General features: G+C 42.8%; 1 protein-coding gene across 1 annotated transcript in view; it reads left to right on the top strand.

The window, feature by feature from the left end:
- zfhx3b (zinc finger homeobox 3b) overlaps positions 1-24,186 on the top strand; it is a 137,100-nt gene that overhangs the window by 30,082 nt on the left and 82,832 nt on the right. The window contains exons 2-3 of the mRNA XM_080458316.1: positions 19,097-21,610; positions 21,771-22,350. Coding sequence (XP_080314442.1) covers positions 19,133-21,610; positions 21,771-22,350 — 3,058 coding nt within the window. The 5' untranslated portion in view covers positions 19,097-19,132. The remainder of the gene's footprint in view (positions 1-19,096; positions 21,611-21,770; positions 22,351-24,186) is intronic.

Genomic DNA, 24,186 nt, shown 5'->3' with positions numbered 1-24,186 from the left:
GTGACTTGTGACTAACAGACCTCTCCTGTGTAAAAGGTCAGCAGGCTCCTTGGAAAGAAAGAGTCAGCTGTCTTTTTGGAAAGCAACTGTTTCCTCAGTCTGTCAGTCAGTCAGCAATTTGTAATCGCATTATGGTTTTCAATAGTGTAAAACAATGTACAGATGTTAAGGTCAACATTGTGGTTTTGTGGCAGGAAAGGTTCTTGGCTTGTGGTGGTTTTTTTACAATGGAAATATAAGAAAAGCAAGGTGTGCTCGTCCTCATTAGCAAAGCTTAAAGTATTACTCACAAGAAACGATGACATGTAATTGCATCTCTTTCACAATCTTAAATGATCAATTATTTGTCTATAAATGGTCAAATTGTAGTTGTCTCTATTCCACCGGTTGTACGGCAGGTAAATTGTTGAAATGACAAGGTTGTTATAGCGATTGTGAAGTAAGTAATACTTCGTAGAGGGCAGCTAGCTGTTAGTTGTCTGGTAATGTGGGAGAAAAAAACCCTCATCAAATTAATACATTCAGGCTAATGTCAAAGGTGAGTCACTCCTCCAAAAATGTGCTTGTTCGACCCCATTTTGAAATGAATCTTACTTAATTGGAAAGCAATGAGAGTCCACAGATAGCATTCACTAATTAGCTTAGGCTGACTGCTGTAACCAGATCCACTGCATTAATGACAACACAGCCCCTGTGAAAAGCATCATTGTTCTCAAGATAATTGTCCTTTTAGTTAGCGCAGCCCGGGCAGGGCTCTCCTTGTTAGAGGAGCTGGCTGGAACCAAGGACAGCCGGAGGCAGGGAGGGGACCGGGACTGATACTGGCCCAGTGCCCGTTGTGACAAGCCCACTTGTGCCCTCTGCTGAAATCCCCTTGGTATGCAGTGGAATTAGCTGTCCCCAGGGTGTGGCACCAGGGGGTTGGTCATTAATTATATACCCTGAATCTTAACGAATGAGGAGCAATCAATAAAATAAAGCAGATGTATGCAAATAGGATGCTGATTATACTGCCTAATGACATGTCATGTTGTTGGCAGGAAAGAGCTGAGAAGAAAAGAAAGGAAGGAAGGAGATGTAGATACTAATTGAGTCAGAATACCCGTCTCGTATAATGTTAAAACATATATGTGCTCGGATGAAATATACATCTAAAGTATTTAATCATAATTTATAGGAGTATATTTGAGTAGTGTTTTGAGCCATGAAGTCTATTCCAGATCTTATCATTGCAGTGATATGTTTTTTCATGAGGCTGATTGCACTGGCTGTGCTACAGGAAGTGGTCTGAAACCAAAGGTTTGGGTCAGCTAGAATTTGAACAAGATAGGGTAAACTATAGGTTTAGAGGTGTTTGTGACACTGCTCCTGGAAGACCGGTAAGGGTTATAAGAGAAAGGAGGGGAGGTTAGTTCACCTGCTTGGAACTCTGCCCCTGTACTGAGATCTCCATTGTATCAAGCCAGCTGGAGCTGTTGGAAACTCTATACCTGCCTTTAAGCAGAGAGGGAGGGCAGCCAAGAATTAACTGCTGCCTCATCCTGGCAGCCGCCAAGGATGCTGTCTGTCTCCATTCATGGCGAGCGTGAGAGGGCAAAGAGGGAAGAAATGGGAGGAGCAGTGCTGGCAGTGTTTGTCACAAAAAACTGAGAGGAAGGGAAGAGGATGTTCTGTATTAGGAACAATGCATCCTCATTGAGTACTATACAGTGTATTTGGAGTGCCGTGTTAACTGTAGTGTGCAACACAAATACTGAAGGAAAATGTATGTCTGCATTTCCATGAAAGGAATATAGCTAATATTAAGCAGCTGTGTCAATTTTAGCACTAAGCTATGCCTCTGTTTTGACTGCACTCTGACAGAAGATACTCCATTCTCTTTGAAAAGTCTCATTGCAGATGAGACTTTTCATTTGCCAGCAGACAAAATCCCGGATCTTGCATACAAGCAGGAAACTGTAAATAAAGCGTGTGTTTGCTCTTTACTGATATCTTGTATGCAGTATGTGTCAGTTGCCATGTTGTGTGATGAGACCATTAGTCTGATTCCAGTCTGACTTCCAGTTTCTCATCACAACAGTGAAATCCAAGACCTTGGCCCTTTAGGAGGCCAGGACAGTCCAAGGAGAGGCCAGGGAACAGGTGGTGACCCTGTGCAGCCGGGGAGTATATTATTGACCACGGTCCAGATTGATTACTTTATTGTATTGCCATGAACCTCAGTGGCCGGAGACCTCTGGTTGACCCAGGCTGGACAGAGCATCGCAGTGACCCTCACCTTAGCTAAAGAGTTATGTGGCTTTGACCTGCTCCCTCATGGGGTAGACTAGCCTGAGTACATGGCTATAATGGGTCCATGCTCCCACCCCAGTTGTCAGCTTAGGTAATTTAGGGGCTGGGGGTACCTTCGGGTCCTGTGGAAAGCCACGTTGTTTTTGGACCTATTGTGTCCTCTTACCCATCTGTGTTCATGGTTTCAGCAAGAAGCGTTGGACTAGGGACATTTTAATTAATCTTCACCAAATCACACCCAAATTGTGAAAAACTAATATATCTTTATCAGATATTCTCATTTCAAGCTAATGGTTCAGCTAAAAGGCCAGTTTTGGTCATGACGAAATATTTTGAATGTAAAATAATTTACATTTTGGCATTTCAAACTCCAAAAGTTAGATTTTTATTTTGTATGAAATATGGCAGGAATTAAGTAAACTTTGCCCAATTTTAATCATCTTTGAGTGGAACTTTACCAGGCCTTGTATGGTACAGCCATTTTTCTGGGCTCAATGCCACGTTGACTAACCGTGTGCCCCGTATAAACAGGGCGAGACAACAGGCAACACAGGGGAAACAGCCTTTACTCTGGTTGTTTCCTTTACCATCACTTCCTACTTCCATTTAGCTGACAGACAGAATATCTGTCAGGCAGGTTTTTCCTGTGCTCGACATGCTGTTTTCATCATAAATATACAACTTTCCTCTAAAGAAGCTGAATAAACAGTTGACTCTGTAATGCCTCTCCTTCTACTCAAGCCCACTGTCTGTCTTCGTGCATTGCTTTTGTTTAATTTGTTTTTTCCTTCAGTGAAAGTTTTGCGAGATTTTCATCAAAAGATGCATCCTGGAGAGAAAATACTTCAATGTTTGAAAATGGCTTATTTTTAACAATGTATGATTCAGGACATCTGAGTTACTTCACCTATAAACATGAATTCATAATGATTTTTTTATATTTTCTCACTATTTTTAGCACTCTCCCCCACAGTAAAGATTTTGAATGGAGAAGAGATGATTGTTTGAGTGGAGGCAGGAGTCCTGTTTAAAGCGGTATATAAAGGCCACCTTTCTTTAGAGCAAGTATCATCTCCTGTTTGAAATCAGTTCCAAGGAAACTCACCTACAAGTAGGTTTTATACAGACTACTTTAGTAGTCTGTATAAAGATGCGCTAAACATGCTGAATCACATTCACACACACATTCATGCACTAATGGAGGGTGCTGCCATGCAAGGTGCTGTCAATCCACTGGGAGCAAATTGGGGTTCAGTTTCTTGCTCAAGGACAGGTCGGCATGTGGACCTGCAACCTTCCGATTGGGAGACAACTGCCCTGCCAACCGAGCCATGCCGTCCCATGGGTAAAAGTAAACATTTTGAAAGTGAACAGTCAACATGGACCATATTCAAATTCATACTTTTGCTTCAAACTGCCTTTATCACTCTACAGTTGGTGCTGTTTTGCATCATTCATACCTATTCAAAATGAATGTAGTTTCAAATGCAACCCTGAAAAGTGGACCTCTGATGTGGGAGTTTTGATGTTAACGTAGTAATAATAATAATAATAATAATAATGACAATAATAAGACGAAGTAGAAGAAGAAATCATTTAAATTGTATTGCACTTTACATTTGTAGATCTCAAAGTGCTAAAACAACAACATAAGCTCAAAGTAACAATAGAAAACTCTCATAAAACGGCAATAAAACTGATAAGAACAAATATAAAACGCTTAGAGTATGAGATCAGTGCTTTATGTATTGTGTTTGATGTGTGTTCCTTGTATACCATACCAAAGAGGGGAATGCATTTCCACACCCACAACTCTGTTGAATATAATTTACCAATAATCATATCATCATGGGTAAGACAAACGGATGTTCTCTAAAATGCCTCAGCATTTGTACTTAGTACTACCTCCACACTTACTATCTGTTGGACAGAAACATTGTTTAATGGATCAATTAAACAAGCATGCTGTCAACATCAAGCAGCTTTCATCACAGTCCTGCACAACGTTTCTGATGCCTCTGCAAAACGCACAATGTGCTTCATCACCCACCCTCATCTTACTCTGTCCCAATTAACACTCAACCCCCATAACATTGATTGGGAGAGGTGTAGTATTGGCTAGGTGGACCATGAGCACATTGATCACATTGACCCACCAAATGAACCATGAGAAAATGTTGAGCTGCACATTTCTTACCATCAACAGCAAACTGGAAAAACTGCTCGTGCTAATACTGTAGTGTACTGTATGTGTGTATTTACTATTTGAGTATGTGCATGTATGTAGGCAAGAGCTGGATTTGGTTGTGCTGTTTTTCAGTCCTCAGTAAATGAACTTTAATGTGGTTTTAAGGGCCTAACTGGCACACGCCACCCCTAAACTATATTCTGTGGGGACGCTTACTGTTGTGTTCCTCCCACAACGAATCTTTAGCGTGCACACACACACACACACACACACACACACACACACACACACACACACACACACACACGCTAGTCAAAGGGCAAACCACGACTGCCCCACCTCCTGTAGGTGCACCTGGCATCTGTGAGTCCACTCCAATTACTTCTCCCCAATTACAGGTTATGAACCAATTAGTCACCCTCTCGTTTTACACTGCCGCATCACTCTCTTTCCTCACAGCTCAAATATGGGGGCATCTGTTGTTAGACACAGGGCAGAGGATCCTATGATGGCTGATGTTGTTCATCTGGGGTGTTTAGTGGAGTTTTGGCGACTCGATGTATTGTTTTAATTTTTTATTTTGTTTTATGATGATGTTCTTTTGCCAAATCTGTGCAATACACACACAGACATGGACCACCATGCACTCGAAACTACGGGGTCTATTTTCACTCCATATATATATATATATATATATATATATAATAGCTCACCCACAGCAGCTGCCTATATGTAGTTCTCTCCAACATGCACATACTGTACATTGTAAGAAACACATACCAGGACAGTTAAAGCTGTCAACTTGTTATTTGTAGTAGCACTCAGCTTGAACTTTCACGATGATCCAGTTGGCCCTGCTCTAATTCTCACCCCCTTGCAAACATGTTTTTTCTTTTTCTTCTGTGTGAATGTAAAAGGAGGTGTACACAAATGAGCATAAGCAAGTTGGCTCATGTACTCATGAATGAGTTCCTTTTTTTCTTTCCAGTTGTTTCTTTATAATTTTGTGGTTTGTAACTATTTGTGGTATGTGTTGGACCGTCTGCATTTGTCGTTTTGCATGTTTCAACAATTTGCATTTCCAGTCGCAGTTCCTCGTTCTTGTCGTGTAATGTCTGGAGACACTTAGACTAAGTCCAGCACACTAGCAGGCAAAGTGGATACTCGGCGCCGCACTGAGAGAAACCTTTCACAACCTGACACTGTATCTGAGTAGTATTTAGTCATGTGTTACATACAATCCTATAGATGAGTGCTTGTCTGTTCACACACACTGTAGATTGAATGGAGCTGTCTAAGCAACCAGGGTTAAGATTCAAAGTGATTTGGAAGTGATCTTCCAGCATTCTGTTTTCGTTAGTATACTGATAGCAGTCTTCCCAGAGCTGGATCTTGTTTATCTTGTTTGCTGGCATGCTCTTCCAATGTCAAAACAATGACATCATTAATTAAGTGTGTATTAAATATGCAGTTCCCAAGGATCACACTGCAGTGTGGAGTCTGCAGCCACTGAATGAACTTCATTTTCCTGTAGATGTTCCATCATAGGGATTTAGTTCTTTGATACGGCAGCAATATTTTGTGAAAATTATGCAAATGTGTCTCAACACATGTCTTTGTGGAAAATCTTGCTATGTGGCTTTTAGTCAGTTCTTTCATCTAATGTTTTTACAAAGTTTTTATTTATAGTGTATTCATTTGCTTTTTTAGGTGTTGTATGCAGTTATTCATATCAGCCCAGCATATTTTCATTGTTGAGCCTTTTTCTACAATTAGCATCAACTGTGATTTCACTCACCTCTGTCAAAAAGACCCTAAATCCATGAGCTGTTCCTGCTGTATATTCTTCGCGGTACACATAGCCATTTTTATGCCCTTGACCCGTGCTCTCTCCAACAGACTGAATCAATTACTGTAACGTGTCATAAAAGTAATTCTGCTGTTCTTCCTATACTTTCACTCGAGGCATGTGTCATCAGCTTGAGCCTCCTGATCCTCAAGCTAATTACTCAGCAGTGTAAATAAAGATATCGTTGGTATTACAGTAAGTTTGAGTTCAACATGGTTATTTGGTCAGTCCCATCATCGTATAATTATTCTGTTTCTGTACTTTTTGTGCCTGAGCTCTCCACTCTGACTTCAGACAGAAAAGGCCAAAAATATCCTTTGAAAAGCCTAAAACCAAATCCCACACAAAATGCAACTTTCTTATTCCTTCACTCATTTACCTCCCCTTGTCCATTTCCTACTGTTCTTTTCTTGCAGTGAGTTTGAGGAAGTTTTGAGGAAAGTCTATTCGAAATTCAAGTGTAAGGCTCTGATGGGTGGAGTAGCATAATACAGGAGCATTAACTTGTTTGATATGCTTACACATGCATCCATTCAATTTAAAGTAAACCTACAAATGCTCATGTACTAAAGATGTGTGCCTGTCCTCTGAGGAATGTGTGGGTTCTCTGTTTGACCTTCAGACCTCGGGCTCACGTGACTGACATTCCACTCACGCATGAACATAGGCTGCATACAGTATGCTTGCACAACACACAAACGCTCATCTACTTTTATCTCCTTGCTCAAAAATAGAACCTGCGCCACTTAAAAAATGTAATAATACCCACGAGCCCTCACAGCACATAGATAAGAAAGCCCAAAGATAAACAGCAACAAAAAGAGAAAAAAAACCCACTCAATCGAATCATCTGTTTTGAGTGTATTGATCCTTGAAAAGAGGGATTCTTCCCATGAATCCATGTAGCATGGGTGCATCAGTGTCGGAGTATCTAGCCTTAGTGGATCTCTGCTGTGCTCAGCAGGCTGCCCAGCTGGTGCCCAGATGTGGCAGCCATGTCATGCAGAGCTGGGAGGTAGAAGATAAGAGGCCGTTGGTAGGCCTGCTCCTTGGTCTCGGGTCTGTTCCGCAGCGGTTCAACTAGACGTTGCGGTCGGTGCGATGTGAACTTTGACAGTCCGTGTCATGCTTAATGCCTCACTTCCCAAATACAGCTCAGTGGGGCTGATTTATATCTACCAGGTGCGACAGTGTGCAAGCAGCTCTGGGATAAGAAGAGGCATGTGGCCATTTCATTAAGGCAGATGAACAAGGGCTGCAGTGTGTGTGGAGATGAGGGGTAGAGACTGGTCTTTCTCAAATGTAGCTCCACCGTGCCGTAGCTGTCACAACACTCCAACTAGGCCAGGAGCAGAGAGGAAGAAGACCTTATTAACACACTCCTCGTTTTTTAAAATATCACTCTAGATTTTTCTTTCTACACTACCAGCCAAAAGTTTGGACACACCTTCTCATTCAGTGACTTTTCTATAATTTCTTGATTTTGTACAGTGTAGATTCTCTCTGAGGGCTTCAAAATAATGAATGAAACCAAATGGAATTATATAGTAAACGAAAAACTGTGAAATAACTCAAAACATGTTTTATATTTTAGATTCCTCAACGTAGCGACCCTTTGCTTTGTTGACAGTGCTGCACATCCTTGGCCTTCTCTCAATTAGCTTCATGAGGTCATCACCCGAAATGGTTTTCACTTCACAGCTGAGCCTCATCAGGGTTCATTTGTAGAATTTCCAAGAGTCACCTCTGCTGCTGTGGATCAGTTCATCTGAGTCGCCGGCCTTAGCAATCGCACGTTAACAGCACCTCAGATTAGAGCCCAGATAAATGCCACACGGGGGGGCTTTTCCACCGGAAAGAACCAGGTGCTAGTTCGGAGCCAGGGCCGGACTTAGCACCAGTTCTTTGTCTTTCCACCGCCAAAGCCCCAGCCTATCAGGGTCTAAACGGGTGTTAAGCTGGCCCCACATTGTTGCTGGGCCAGAGCAGGGCCTGACACGTCATCTGCTGGGGGCGGAGTTATCTCTACCTGCGAGGCGGAAGAGATTCTTTACCGGCATTCTGAAATCTACAGCGAACACGGAGCCCCGTGGTGGTTATAGAGAAAAAAAGAATGCGTGGGAACGAGATAATAAGTCACTCTCTCAAGTTAATAATGCGAGGGAAAGAGATTATTTAATCCGCGATCGTGGAGCTGGTGGCTCTCGAACTGTTGTGCTGCAGAGCTCCGGCACTGTCACACAAAGTCAGCTGCGTCGGCTATAGAATTTAGAAGCAGTTTTCCATTGTCGTTTCATCGTAACATCATTGTAACTAACTTTGCTTCCAGGTCTTGCCACGTGTTATGACCGCAGGCTGAGGTCTGCATGCGGCCGCGTTGCACTCTGCTATGAGACGCTCACAATTTTTTATGAAAGCTTTCATTTGCAGGAGCATGTAGTTTGTTTTGTAGTTGCTGATGAACCAAAAGTATTTCTTCATTATAAAGACGTTCTGTGGGTAGAAAATAGTGGGGCGTCTCATAGCGGAGTGCTACGCAGCCGCATACAGACCTCAGCCTGCGGTCATAACGTGATACAGGACATGGAAGTAAAGTTAGTGACAATGATGTTACCATGAAAAGCGTGAAAAAAAACAACAACAGAAAACTGCCTCTAAATTATACAGCCGACGCAGCTGACAGGGCAGTACAGGAGCCCTGCAGCACAACAGTTCGAGAGCCACCGGCTCCGCGATCGCGGATTCAACTATCTCGTTCCCTTGCATTATTAACATGAGGGAGCGACTTATTATATCGTTCCCACACGTTACTATTATTATTTTCTCTATAACCACACCGGGGCTCCAAGTTCATTGTAGATTTCAGAGTGCCGGTTCAGAGTCTCTTCCACCTCACAGGTAGCGATAACTCCACCCCCAGCTGATGACATGTCAGGCCCCACTCTGGCCCAGCAACAGTGTGGGACCGGCTTAGCACCCGTTAAGACCCTAATCGGCCGGGTCTTTGGTGGTGGAAAGACAAAGAACTGGTGCTAAGTCGGGCTCTGGCTCCAAACTAGCACCTGGTTCTTTCTGGTGGAAAAGCCCATACAGAGTTCTGGTAGCAGACCCATCTCTACGTCAACTGTTCAGAGGAGACTGATCAGGCCTTTATGATCAAGTAGCTACTAGGGAAGCACTACCAAGGAAAGGCAACAAGCAGAAGAAATTTGTTTGGGCCAAGAAACACAAGAAATGAACATCAGATCAGTAGGAATGCATTTTATTCTGATGAGTTCATATTTGAGATCTTTGGTTCCACCTGCCATGTCTTTGTGTGATGCAGAAAAGATGAAAGGATGGTTTCTACGTCAACTGGCCTGCAGAGAAAAGATGCTTTTCACGTTTTAAGTGATGCTAATCTGCCACCCCAGTTCAACATGCCGTGACACATATAAATACCACCTTGCTAAGTTCTCGCTCAATCATTGAACTGACAACCACCTTAATAGCCAAATATTTGTTGATTTCATTTTCTTAGCGCACAAACAGGTTTGCTATATAACTGTGATTACAGTTTTTATTTGGAATCTAGATTTTGGTTCTATCCTTTTTTTTTGTATCATGAAGATGGCAGCTTTCCCTTGTGTTACACTTGTCCCCCTGGATGGTTGTGGCTCTGTTTTCACAGATAATCTGTTATCTTTTAGTCACATTGCACCTGTTTATTTCCTGCCAGACTGTAGTGATTCTCTTTGCACAGGGCCCTCTGAACACTGTGGTCTGTTCTGTCAGTGCTCAACGTAGCAACAGAAATGCTGTTTGATGTTTTTGCACACTTCAGAGTCAAGTGCTGAGGTGTCTTTCAGCATTGCCCTCCAGGCCACCTTGTTATACACTTAACAAGTTGTTTTTCTTTTGTTTTTCTTCCCCTTTCCTCTGTTGACAGTTCCTCATCACAGCTTTACTCAGTAGGAATGCACATCACTTTCCAGGATTTGCCTTGGAATCTGTCCTTGTAAACTGTAGGGCAAGCAATGCTCTCCTTTTAAGATGACGACTGCATCAAGACCTGATTTATGACTGTTCTGTTTATAAACTGCCAGTGTAAAAGATCAGGCATCTCATATGGCATGTAAACTAGCAACTCAGTAGGCATCCCTTTTTTTTTTCCCCCACCTCATTTATTTGGTCTCAATGAAATAGTCAAAGATATTCTCGCTCTATGGGAATCCTGCTTGTGAGATTCCCTCCTGCTTTGATTGATCCGGGTTAGCCGCACAGCTCAGCTTGACGAAGTGACAAATTCAGTTAGAGCGCTAACTATATGCCCCAGTGACATAAAAATAGCAATGTATAAGTCACTGATATCTATTAGTGTAGGGTTCCCTCAACTTTTCAGAGCAGGCTTGCCAGCAACCTTTTTCATGCTGAAATCTAAAAGTTACTGTGTTTTTAGTCTGAATGTCAAAAACAAACAGAAAAAAACAAAGCAGAGTCCCAACGTGTCTCGCCTACTCCTTTTAATACGCAGGGCACGGCGTTCTTTTAACTTAATTAACTCTCATAATTCAGAGGGGTAAGGGGGCAACAGAAAACACTTCTCCCCTGAGGTTTATTGTTTAAAATGGGCCTAGTTCGTTCCCAGGATAAGGACTTCAGCTAAGCAGGGAGGAATTTGAGACAGGCTTCATAAAAAAGTATTTGTGTACCAGCAAGATTTTAGCTTTTCCTTTCTATATCATTGTCATTAATGACTTTAGCAAATGGGAAATGGGGAGTGAATGGTTCAGCTGTGCAAGGTCTTCAAAGCAACCCTCTAATTATTTATCCAGGATATCCTACTCTAGAATTAGAGGCCGGGTCACCATTTGCTTTCATGCTTTTTTCTGCAAAGAAATAATTTCCACTGAATGGCTTCACTGGGACACTTTAATCCGTGTGTGTGTGTGTGTGTGTGTGTGTGTGTGTGTGTGTGTGTGTGTGTGTGTGTGTGTGTGTGTGTGTGTGTGTGTGTGTGTGTGTGTGTGTGTGTGTGTGTGTGTGTGTGTGTGTGTGTGTGTGTGTTCAAACACATGATAGGGCATATGTTCACACAAACACATGGAGGGGACTGCATGGGTCCTCAGTATGAGGTGTGTAAAAGAGATAGCAAGTTTCCATTTTCCACACATAACACTGCATGACTTTCCACATCTCTTCTCTCGCCTGAGACAGCTTTCACCCACATTACTCAGGTTTCCTGGTCATTTGGCCTTCACATGCCTTCTAAAAGGGATCTTATCACCCTTCTCAGGTTTAGACACTTAACCGAACACTGGCCCTGTCTCTCAGGCTTGAGGCACCGCCTCAGTGTTTTACTTCTGAGCTTCTGTGTGTGAGTTAACACACACAGAAGCTTACATATAAGTGTAAGTTTGTATGTGTGAACTTACACTCTTAATATGTAATATTTCATAGTTCCACTATAGATTTTCTGTTTTCTCTTTTTGTGTTATCGATGCACTTTTTGAACAATTTTATAAAATACACATTTATACCATTTAGGAGCGTGTCTCTTTAAGAGTGCTTAGCAATGGATATTTGTCTAATTCCAGGTGCCAGTAAAGCCTGTGTTTTACCAGGTGCAGGCTGGGTCATTACTAAGGTATTTGTTTTCCAGATTACATTGAAAGGCTCAGCATTATAGACATGTCATCCATGTCCCTGTTCTGTCTTTCATGCCAGGATTTCTGCATGCAGCCTGTGAGCTGCTCACCTGTATGCTCCTCTTTAATGTGTGCTCAAAAGCCCAGAGCTGCTACGTTGTTCTTGGGAAGCAAGTACATTTTTCTCCTCTTTTGGTCAACATGATTTCACGATGCTTATCAGTGTCAGCTATCCCTAATGGATGCAGATGTAGCAGTAATGGCATCTCCCTGACCCCCACCACCACCAAAATCCCTGCAGTCCCTCAGGTGCTGGATGGGATTGTGAGGAAATGAAGCGAAGTGACGTGTGCGATATCTGTGCTTGTGCATGTGTGTGGTTGGGGATTCAAGTTTAGCCACATCACAGCTGATGGTCTCTCTAAAACATTTACATAAAGCTCCACAATTGTGATAATAAACCATTTTATCATTGGGCCTCCAATCAATATTGTGGCTCCTTAAGGTTTAATATTTCAATGATATTGATCATTTTAACAGCTGTGTTTGTGGTTGCCTTTCCTTAGCTGAAACACTGCAGGAGGATGTGTGTGTGCACATGCATGTGTATACTAGATGTCAGCATGAGTCCATGTGATGTTATATTTAGTTTTCTACAATAGCAAAAGGGAATTTCTAATGTTGTTCCACCACAAAGTCTTCTGTGCAAAGTGTTCTGTCCTTTACTTTCATAAAAAAACAAAAAACAAAACACTTGCATATAAGTCGTGGCCATTGGTTCCTCTTAACCACCCTCTACTAGCCTAATCCTGTTACGACAGGACAAATGAAATGGATTGAGTACAAACAGAAGCTCTGAAAGCACTGGAGTTAGCAGATTTCACTTTCATTCTCTCTTGAGAGAACGTCTGCTTCCTGCAGATATAAATAGGGGCAGATTTGATAATTAGTAGAAATGAAGGTCCTGGGGCTCAAAGACTTTGATCAGCACAATTCCCTCTTGTCCCTGACCTTTCATTGGACACGTGTCTTTTGCTCCCTCACTTTCTCTCCAGCCCCATATCTCAAGATGACTTTCTCTGTCTCTCCATCTTCCTTTTGTATTTTCTGCTAATCAGGAAATGGAGCAGAAACAGATTTTTGTTGTTGTTTGTTTTGTTATTTTGTTTTTTTTAGATTTTAATTCTTCTCAAGATTCATGATAAGTTTGTTGTATTGTGACTGATTAGTCCTTGCAGATCGTTGTACAAACAGTCCTTTAAGTTTTCCTGCATTCCGCACTCTGGGAAAGTCAGAATTGCATGCAAACGGATGTAAGGATCCATGTCAGACTGTAGCAAATCATTCAGTATGCATGTCTGTTGGTCTAAAATTGAGCAGAAATGCAGGATGTGTATCTAACTAATCTGTTCAGTATTTGGAAGATACAGCTCAGGCCGTTCACTCTCTTTTGCTCTCCCTTTATCGGGCTTGCAATTGCACAGACGCCCAACTGTGCACAGATGTATAGCAGTGCTCTGTGCACTGGGTTGCCTGGGGGTGAACGTTAGTCTGTGCCCAATGGCCCTCTTCTGATTATACATCAATACCTTAATTCCAAGGATAATTTATGCGCTTATAAATTACAAAGATTTCCAAACAAACCACAAGGGACATAAGAGGAAAATAATATGATGCACTTTTTCAGAATGAAAGATGATTTTGCTTGTGGCCGCAGTAATATTTCTTGCTCTCTGTTTTTGTGTTGTTAATTCTCATACCTGGGTGTCATTTTGTTGTCTCCGCATCATTTAGAATTTCACTGCAACTTGATAAATGTTCTATTTTACAAAAGAACGTCACTAAAAACATGCACATTTTGCCTCCCCTCATTTTATCTTCTCCCTTGTGCTGATGTTTGAATGAAATGATATGCAGCGTCGCACATTTATACTTCAAGTGCACCAGAGAAGCCCCCCCATGCTGGTTGCTAATTGGCGGGAGACTGGGAGCTTCCTGCTGTGTTTTCGCTGCTTCCCTTTGCTTTGCCACCCCACCAGGTCTTTCACCAACGCTCTGCAGAACCCAGTAATTAACCCACAGCTAATTAACTACTTCTAATTACACCACCACGCTGTTTCTATCACACCCTCCAAAACTGAGGAAATACTCTGGTGCCATGTGTAAATCCCTTCTGGATGCTTTTTAAAGTTAGCTGAGCGCCAGTCTGATCATTTAATCAAACTGCCCTGTATTTCAGTAACACATCGTTTTGCGCTATGTTTTTGCTGCTCCTTTATCTTACATAACTTTCCCACCATCCTGCAATATGAAATTGATTACCACAATTTGATGGTGTTGCATAAAGGGTAAAATCATTTTCAAGCTCCTATTTCAGGTCTATTAACAAAGGAGGCAATTGATACTACAAACAAATCAATTTTTGCCTTCTCTGGCCAATATTGCTAGTGCAAAATGCTTACTAAAATTGAGTGGTGTGAAACTAAAACAATCACCCTGTTGCCCCTTGGGCCTTTGAGTTTCCTCATAATTTCATTAGCAAGGTTTACTTCAGGTTTAAGTCATATATTTCTACAAGACTGATTTGATTCCAAAATGATAAGTAATTGCATAAATGAAATCTGTGAAGCTCTTGAATGGACAGCACCACGTATACATGACAGAAACTGCATGCCTCAGTTATGGTTTCTTTCAGAAATGCTCTCAGACATGCATGCCAGTGACCAGCTCCCTCTACTTACACATACTCATGTAAACACAGCACTGTTCCATCCTGCCTTAGACTCAACACAGCCATGGCTATTTCTGTTCCACAGACTGATAGCTCCTACTGAAGATCATTGATTTTACGGGAAGCCCTGTTTACAGGCTGAGTGCCATCGACCTGAGGTGACTTTTTGCCTCCTGGAGTTGGAACAATGCGAGATCACCCTTACATCTGCATTAGCCGAATAGTACAGTAGTAGTAATTTTTTTAGAACGAACAATAAACAATCATGTTCTTCATTGTTAATTGCCTGAGTTGCAGTGTTAGGAAATCAAAGAGAACAACATGTACCTGTTGTAATGGTTTACTATGTATAACAGTCATTGACAAACAGTCGTGACTCATAGTACTGAATTAAGCGGCATTGTGGCAGGAAAACTAAATTACTGCTCATGCTTAATGTTATTAAACTAAATAGTATATGTTTATGGAAATCAACAGTGCTATTTTTGCTTAAATATATTAATTAAACTTTTCAAACAGCCAATCATTCCATGACTCAACGCCGACAGTTTTGATGTACCACCAACCCTAACTGCGCCATACTTGATTATCACATTTTTATATCAGTTGCGAACAACAAAACAAAGTTAAAGATATTTGCAATGCAGTGCTAAAAATGCAAATGTTTCCTCTTTTCCAGCATGCTGGCAAAACCAGAATTTATCCAGCTATGTAAGTCATTATGTTCACTTATGTTAAATAACCAAATGCATGCATGCCTTTATTGGTGATTAATTGGAACAAACCTTGGAGATAAACTCAGGCCTCACTCTGCCTGAGGACTACAATGGTTCTCCCATCAATGAGCATGTCCCTAGTGCAACATCAAAAGCCTTCCCCTGCTTTATCAATAAGAACCCTTCCTTCCCACATCTTCCTGTAACTTGCTTAGTGTTCACGCCATTGATTTTCCAATAAGCGCCCCCTTACCCTGCGGTGGCTGGCCAGGATCTGTGATGGCTCAGAGACCAGACACAGATGAGAAACATCACTGAAAAACAATTGAAAATCAGATGTTTTGTACTCCTAGGTGTCTTCTAGGCATATGAAAAACGTTTTTTGTTTGTTTGTTTATTTGTTTGTTTGTTCAAATATGAGGGGATGTTGCTCACTGTTGACATATACGTACTGGAGGAAAGGCCAGGGCTGCATTACACAGCAAGAATCCTTGTTCAGGCTGAGTCAGAGTTAATTCCTAAAGAAATCCTGGAGAGCAGGGTCCTCTGAATGTACTGCCAGGCCTACAGGAAGACGATCATGCATGCTTCTAATCAGATGCTTCCTTAGTCTTTAATACCTCCCCAAGTTGGCCGGTAAATCCCACTTAATCAAGGGACTAACGTGCAAAAGTTATCTAATTTTGCATCTTTACCAAATAACAGTTATGCTCACTCTCAAACATGCTTTATTAAAAAAACATTTCACAAAGTTCATGTCTGTTTTGTGGTTGGGAAGAGATGGGGTATGACTTTTTGGTCAGAGTGGAGGAAAATAAGAGCATCAAGAGATAAAAAAATAAGTCGTCTGAGGCAGGTGGCAGCAAAGGGTCCAATAGGCAGGATCCGTGCATCGGCGTGCTTGCCCTCAGATCAGCTCAGGAATCCAGCCTTTTCTTCCCTGTGATTATCTCTTATTGTTAGCGAAGGCTTGTTTTGGCTGCACACAGCCTGCTTATTGTCAACTCAGTGGGCCCACATTTAGAATTACAATGCAACACAAGGGCAGAGGCCATGACAGAATCACTCATTGTACTGCCAGTAGGCAAACAAAATTTGTTTTCTTCTAAATATTCTAGTAAATAACCATACATAATAACACTCGGAGGTAGTCACCTTTGGCAGGTTGCGCCATCATTTTGAGTTGTGGTTATTAACATAGTCAGCACACTGAGACACTGGCCTCCTCCACTTCCCCTGTACTTCAGCCGCGTCTCTTTGTCTGTCTCCTGGACTTGTTTAGTGCCTCCCAGAGATTAAAGCTTTTCCTGCTTTAAACAGGTGTCACTGAGTCAGGCAGACCTCCAAGAGACAAACAGCGTTATATCAGTTTGCCCATCTGCGACTTTCCGACTCCAGTCAACCTCATTGCTCATCAGTAACCACTGCAGGTTATTGAATTACACCATCTTGATTTTAAAGGGCAATCCTGTTTTCTGTAAGCAGTGGACACACCAAGCGGGCTCAGCGCTCCAGCGCGGATCAAGAGTCATCGTGTTATTCTGTCTACTGCTAATTATTTGAGGTATCTCAGCCCAGTAATCAGAATTGATGGGTGTATGCGCACCATACAGTATGTTGAACAAACGTGCTTAGACGCATCGAGGCAAAGAGTAGAGAACTTTAGACGTCATCATTAACTTCCTGTCTTGAGTGCTGAATGTTGGCGAGGCTGTCAAATCCAGTGATATCTGAAAGTGCGGGAATGAAGTGTGAAACACTTTGTCTGCTTTATTCAGCTGTTCGACCATTTATTTATTTATTTATTTTTTAAACAGTTGAATAGTCCGTGTCTATTTGACATGTGTTTTGTCGCTGGTTCTGGTATTACTCTTGCTGCCCTCAGTACATTTGTATGAAATGGCTGTTGAGCTCATAGCTTGTTATTAATGGAGCAGATGATAAATACAGACCAGTATGGGTAGTATCCCCTCACTCAATATGGCAGCCATCTCTAAATCACGCCTGCCTGGACAAAGCAATCTTGTTAATAAGCCAGCCAGTCTAATATCTTTAATTTTATATGCAAAGTAACTCAAGGATCATTGAGGTGAGCTTCTGTATCATGTAAGAAAAGCAATCAGTTGGACCATGCAACCAGAAATATGTGTATTCATCACATCAATGTCCAGAATGTATTTGTAGTCATATGTTAAGTTTTGGCATTTAATGCATTTGCTTTATTATTAGTGTGTTTGTTTTTTTCAATATTGTTACTTCAGATTTAATTTGTTCTTGTGGTGTATTACCTGAAACATACATAGAAAAACAGATCTGTAAATGGGAGTCCTTTATTTTTGTCTAGTTTGAGTGCATACAAGCTGGAGAGGACTCTGGTATGTTGTATGGGAGGCAACCTTTATCAGACATTCATGAAGAGGCAGACAGACATTATCAATCTCTCCCCTCCTTCAGTGGATAATATGTTAGGTTGTGGGGGTAGACTCCATTCTGATCACAGCTGAAATTTGCATCCCTAAGTAAATAAGTAAATAAATCAAGTGCAAGCACTGAATGTGCTAATCAACTGGGACATGGCAGTGAGCTTGGTGCCGGGAAACTTTGCTCATGTAATATTCAGTACTGGTGGGTTAAAGGGCAGCCCAGAGTTATTGGTTTCAGCCCGATTGCCCCCTTTAATCAATGTTGGCTGCATCCCTTTAATAAAATTATTAGCTCAGCAGTATCTTGCGCTATCATTTTATCTCTTCTGCTCACTAAATTGCAGCCTGTGTTGGGCCTCTCAGATGCTCGAGGCATGGCCAGCTCCCGAAAGCTCAGCTCCCATTTATTATTTCAGAGGCGGAGGATGGCTGGAGTGTTTGAAACCAGGCTAAGCATAGAGGTTATTGGATGCAAGATCTAAACACAGCTGCAGTGGAGTCCCAGCCCAGCTTATGTATTTTAGGCTCTGAGAGAAAAAACATCTTTTCTGTTACTTATGTTAACGTTGAAAAATAATAATGTCAATAACAAAGTAGTTTTATATTCTTCTCATACTGTATGTACCCAATTGAAGATTGATATTAGCAATATCATTAAGAATGTTTTTTTTTTCCAAGTACAGTTTTCCCTTTTTTTTTCAGTTATGTAAATGTGAGATGTGCTGATGGGTGGCTTCTCAGTGTCTAATTATCTCACAAGGAATCCATTTGATCCATTAAGTTGGTCTGTTTCCTTTTTTTTGACTGCAAGTTAATTAAAAACGGATGTAGGATTTGCAGAATATGCGACTCGGGGTGTTGTTTGGAAGGTGAAGATAAAAGATGGTACCTTTGTGATATGGCAGGAAGATGAATCACGAATGTCCTATTAGTGCTTGTCTCAGGTATTGTGTTTAAGTGCCTAATCTAGTGTAATGAACATGGTGTCATTTTTCCAATTATATCTCAGACTTCTGTCTCTCACCTCGCACACCATACGTTAGATTTTCTTCTTTTGGTTTCTTTGCATACCTACATAGTGATATTTTTTCATGTTATCTGCATCTACAAATGCATCTGATCTTTCCTTAAGAGGCGTGATAATAATTAAATGAGATCGGCAGCTGTTGCCAACACTGGCATGAGTGTGAATGTCCATGCTTTTTGTTTGATTTCACTCCTAACAAGTGCATCAGTAACCTCTAATTTGAACTTTTTCGTTTCTCTGCAGGCCTGGATGCGATGAACGCCTCATGTAGGCATCAGCATGGACAGCTGTGAGTCTCCCGTGGTTTCTGGGACAGACGATGGGCTCGGGTCCTCCCAGCAGCAGCAACCACCACTGCCCTGGAACGATCACTCTAGCTCACAGGTCACTTGTACCAACCAGGCACCTTCCCTGGATCCTCTCTCTCTCTCTACTCCCTTCACTTCTCAACCCCAAAACTCTGTTGCACCTCATGACGGGGTGAGAGACCTACAGTCCCAGCAGCAACAGCCAAAACAGACATCACCCCAGGCTCACCGTGATAGCTCTGCCACAGGCCAGCTGCATCCCAGAAGAGAGGGTCTCGAGGAAGAGGAGCAAGAGGGGGTGAGCTGTGGAGAAGAAGAAGAATCTGAGGACTTAGATGAAATGGAGATTGACAGCTGTTTCCCAAGTCTTCAACCTTTCCCTGGGGTACCAATAACCTCAGGGGGCGGGGGCATGCCCACTCTTCTGCGACACCAGCCTACACAACAACAGGCACCACCTGAGAGTGGGAGTGATGAAGGAGAGGATGAAGAGGAAGAGGAAAGTAGTGATGTTGAAAACTTGGCTGGAGAGATAGTTTACCAACCAGATGGCTCAGCCTACATTGTGGAGAGCCTCAGCCAGTTGATCCAAAGTAGTGGAGGCATGGTACCTGGCCTGCTTCCCACAAACTCTCTGACGAGTGGGGTGAAACCGGGGGAACCTGCTGCGACTTCGTCCACGGTCTACCCACAGATCATCAACACGTTCCACATAGCCTCGTCCTTTGGGAAGTGGTTTGGCAATTCAGACCAAGGTTTTCCCAATACCTCAACAATGGCAGGTCTTAGCCCTGTCCTGCACAGTTTCCGTGTCTTCGATGTGCGGCACAAAAGCAACAAGGATTACCTGAACAGCGATGGGTCTGCCAAGAAGTCCTGTGTATCCAAAGATGTTCCCAACAACGTGGATTTCTCCAAATTTGATGGACTAGCCCTATATGGCAAGGGTAAGCCCATTTTCATGTGTTTTCTCTGCAAGCTGTCCTTTGGCTACGCCCGCTCCTTTGCCACTCATGCCGTCCATGATCACCGCATGACACTGTGTGAGGATGAGCGGCGGCTGCTGGGGGACAAGCATGCATCTGCCATCATCCAGGGCATTGGGAAGGACAAGGAGCCCCTCATTAGTTTCCTGGAACCAAAAAATAAGAGCACTCCTCTGCCACCTACCCTGCACCCACTTAACTCTGGACAGAGCTTCTATGGCACATTTAGTGGTGTCCATCTGGAGACTGGAAACAGCAGCGGAGGCAATGAAACCCTGAACAAAGACTCTGACTCTGGCCTCAAGCAACAGCAGCAGCAACAAACCCCGCTTAGCTCAGTTCTCTCTGTTGGAGGGCTGAGTATTCCCAAAGCATCCTCTCTTACCTCATCCTTAGGCTCTGCCAAAGACTCCAGTGCCCTGCCCAAACAGGGAGGGAGAACAGAGGAGCCTGCTGGGAAAGAGTTGGCATGTAAGGGAGAAGACGGGAGCACTGAGGGACATGAGAGCAAAGCGCACCTCGCATCTAACCAGATGGGGGGCTCTGAAGAAGAAGAACTGTTATTAGGGGAGGAGGAAGACGAGGTGGAGGCAGAAAGCACTGCAGTGGCTTGTGGTGGTAACAGTAGCAGTGGTGGGGGTGAAGCAGGGGAACCAGCTGTCTCAAACCAAAGCATTTCCAAATCTCCTTTATTAATGCCTAGTAGCACTCTCCAGCCTTCTGCCTGCACCTCTGCAGGCAGTTCCACACTCAGCAGCAAAGCCCTCGCTTCCCATTCCTCCTCTGTCAAGGAAGAGGGTGCAGCTGCAGATGTTGGGGGGAGTACCTCAGAGCTCCCACTGAGCTTTAACTGCCAGGGATCCACAGTTCCCATGGCAATGGCGGCAGCCGCCGTCAGAAGGAGCGAGGATGACACTGCTGGCACTTACTCCTCGCCTCTGTCCTCCAATGCTGCTGCTGATGAAAGTGCCAATAGAGATAGTGCCACAGCTCCAGAACCAAATGATTGCCCGGCAGAGGGAGAGGAGGAGAATGGAGCCCTTCTGCATCATCATCACATGCACCACCATCATCATCACCTTCACCCCTCATCTCATGGACACTCTCTTGCCCTTCCTGGAAGCTCCTGTGACATAACAGGACTGGGAGAGTGTTCACAGAACCATGGGCCTGGTGGCAGCACAGGAAGTGGGGTTGAATGCCCCAAATGTGACACTGTTCTGGGTTCTTCACGTTCCCTGGGTGGTCACATGACCATGATGCATTCACGCAACTCATGCAAGACACTCAAGTGTCCCAAATGCAACTGGCATTACAAGTACCAGCAGACACTGGAGGCCCACATGAAAGAGAAGCATCCAGACTCTGGAGGCTCCTGTGCGTATTGCAGCAGTGGTCAGAGTCACCCTCGTCTTGCACGTGGAGAAAGCTATACCTGTGGATACAAACCCTTCCGGTGTGAGGTATGTAACAAACTGAAGCGATGGCTTGCATATTTTTTAAGGACTGCAAAATGTGTTAGTTTTATTATTTTAGAACAATAAAAGATGTACACTGCTAATTTGACATTAATATTTGTATTATGTTATTATTGCAGTTAAAAAAAAGTCTTGTATTTCCTAGGTTTGTAACTACTCGACCACCACAAAGGGCAACCTAAGCATCCACATGCAGTCCGACAAGCATCTGAACAACATGCAGACACTGCAGAATGGGGGCTCTATCGGTTCGGCGCAGGAGCAGGTGTTTGGACATACCCCAGCAGGTGTGGTGGCTGTCCCCTCTGTGACCCAAGCCAGTAGCCATCACCCGCCTCACCACCATCCGACACAGTCCTCAACCCATATGTCTGGACCGTGTGGGGCCCCTTCCCCAACTAAACTGAAGAGCAAACCTACGTGGCGGTGTGAGGTTTGTGACTATGAGACCAACGTGGCGCGGAACCTGCGAATCCATATGACCAGTGAGAAGCACATGCACAACATGATGCTACTCCAGCAGAATGTGACTCAGATGCAGCATGGACGACTCAGCTTGGGGGCAATGCCTTCACCTTCGGAGGCTGAGCTTTACCAGTACTATCTGACTCAGAACATGAGCCTTCCACCAGGCCTCAAGATTGACCCAGCTGGTGCTGAAGCCCAGTTCTTGATGGGGAGCTTTCACCTGGACCCCAACATGGCCGCGCTGGGCCCGGCACTTGGTGAGCCCAATATTTCCTCTTAGAGATTTTTTTTTTCGTTCATCATTTTCAGTTGGAATTGACCACTTTTTAATCATCACTTTTTATTTGCCTGGTCAGGAAAGCTTAGAACCTTTTACTCAACACCTTTGAGTCCACAAGATTAGTCTGCCAATTAATGACATATAGATAAACACATGGTTAGAATTAGAAATAAGAATACAGATACCGATTGTTTTTTCTCTCACTGTTTTTTAAAGGACAGGTAAAACTTGCTCTCTGTGTAATATCTGATTTTTAAAGGTGAATCAGGAGTGAAAACCTCTGTTCTCTGCTCCTTGTCTTCCTACAGGCAATTACCCAGCCTCAGCTTTTTTATGTCACTCTTCCCAAACTGCTCCCGAACTTCACTACTGGAGTTCTCCATTTTTTCCAACATAGTAATTGCGGCTATAAATTTTGTCTTGGTTAAAGAAGGGAGGTTAGAGGGCTCAGCAAGGGTAATTCAGCAGCATAGTAGAGTGTTTGAAACACCATTTACAACCACACAGTTTGTAGAGACTTGTCTCGAACTGTCACCAGTTCGTAGACGCAAACAAGAATTGATTGCTGTGACTAATTCCTTTTTCCCCTCTTTTGCCATGTGGTTCATTTTTCTGTGAGGTGACTTGTAATAAGCATATTACAAGAGAGGGAATGATTACACAGTCTGAGTCCATAAACTGCAGAGGTGTTAGCCATGCTCACAAAGCGAACGTACACCAACTTTCTGATACAAACTGTGCACTTTGATGCGTAAGGCTAAGTATGCCGCTTCAGAAAATATGCCGCCACAAGGAAGTATCAGACCATCAAGTAAACTTTTTTCTTTCTGGTGGTATGTAATAAATGCTGACCTCACACGATCTCAACATCTTGACAATCCTTAGTCCCAGGTTTTGTTGGGGGTTTTTCTTTGCTTCTGTATTAAAAGCGCAATATAAGATGAAGAGTGAGAGAGACTATTATCTATTTGTTCAGAGCAGTGTTTTCCCACCACTCACTCCAAAGTTCAATGTATTTTTTTTATGTTAATTAGTTTTTGAAATGGCAAAAGCTAAAATTGCAATGTGTAAAGATTGCCCCTCCCCGCTTTTTTCATATCCTTAGGCATTAGTATGTTATTATTCAACTATAAATACAAATGAGTTGACATGTGTACCATCTGAATTTTTACTGAAGAGAAGAAGTAATGTTGCAAGTGCAAAACTACAAGACCTGCAGACTCTCTGTTTAATGATCTACAACAAGAATTTATGAAGCCACATAATTTAGGTCTGTAGTGAATCACTGAATCTACATAGTAATGTAACCCGAGTGTCAGGCAGAAAAGGGAGCTGTATGATGTAGAATATTACAGAACAGGCAGACTTAGTGGGCTTCGTTTACATCTGTGTGTTTGAATGAGAGTGCATAAGGTACCATGACTGGAGAGCCAGGTCCGTGAGTGATTTCAAAGGGCTTCTCAAAGGTCTCCCTCTCCTGGCTATAAAAACTCAGGTAATGGAGAAAAGTCCTAGAACAGGCTGCACACTGCAGCAATAAATAAAAAGGAGCTGCTGGAATTAATTTAGTGTAAAGCCAGGCAGGGTCAAGCCTGCGTGCTCAGTCTGGGCAATGAAAGATTAAAGATCAGCGAGTACAGGCAAAAATACCAGCTCTTACCTCATTTTTTTTTTAGCATTCATTTTTAAAGTGAACCTTACCAGACTGTATAGGCATCAGTTATGTGGCTTCCTCATGCAATTTTTGCTGGCTAGGTTTTCACTCTCACTAGTTCAGACTAGTTACTGAACAAGCTTAAACTGTCAGGTATCT

The sequence above is a fragment of the Lipophrys pholis genome, assembly GCF_963383615.2.
Source record: "Lipophrys pholis genome assembly, chromosome: 2".
In the NCBI taxonomy this organism is placed as follows: Eukaryota; Metazoa; Chordata; class Actinopteri; order Blenniiformes; family Blenniidae; genus Lipophrys; species Lipophrys pholis.
Note: the sequence above shows the minus strand (reverse complement) of the source record. Positions and strands in the feature narration are given on the sequence as shown.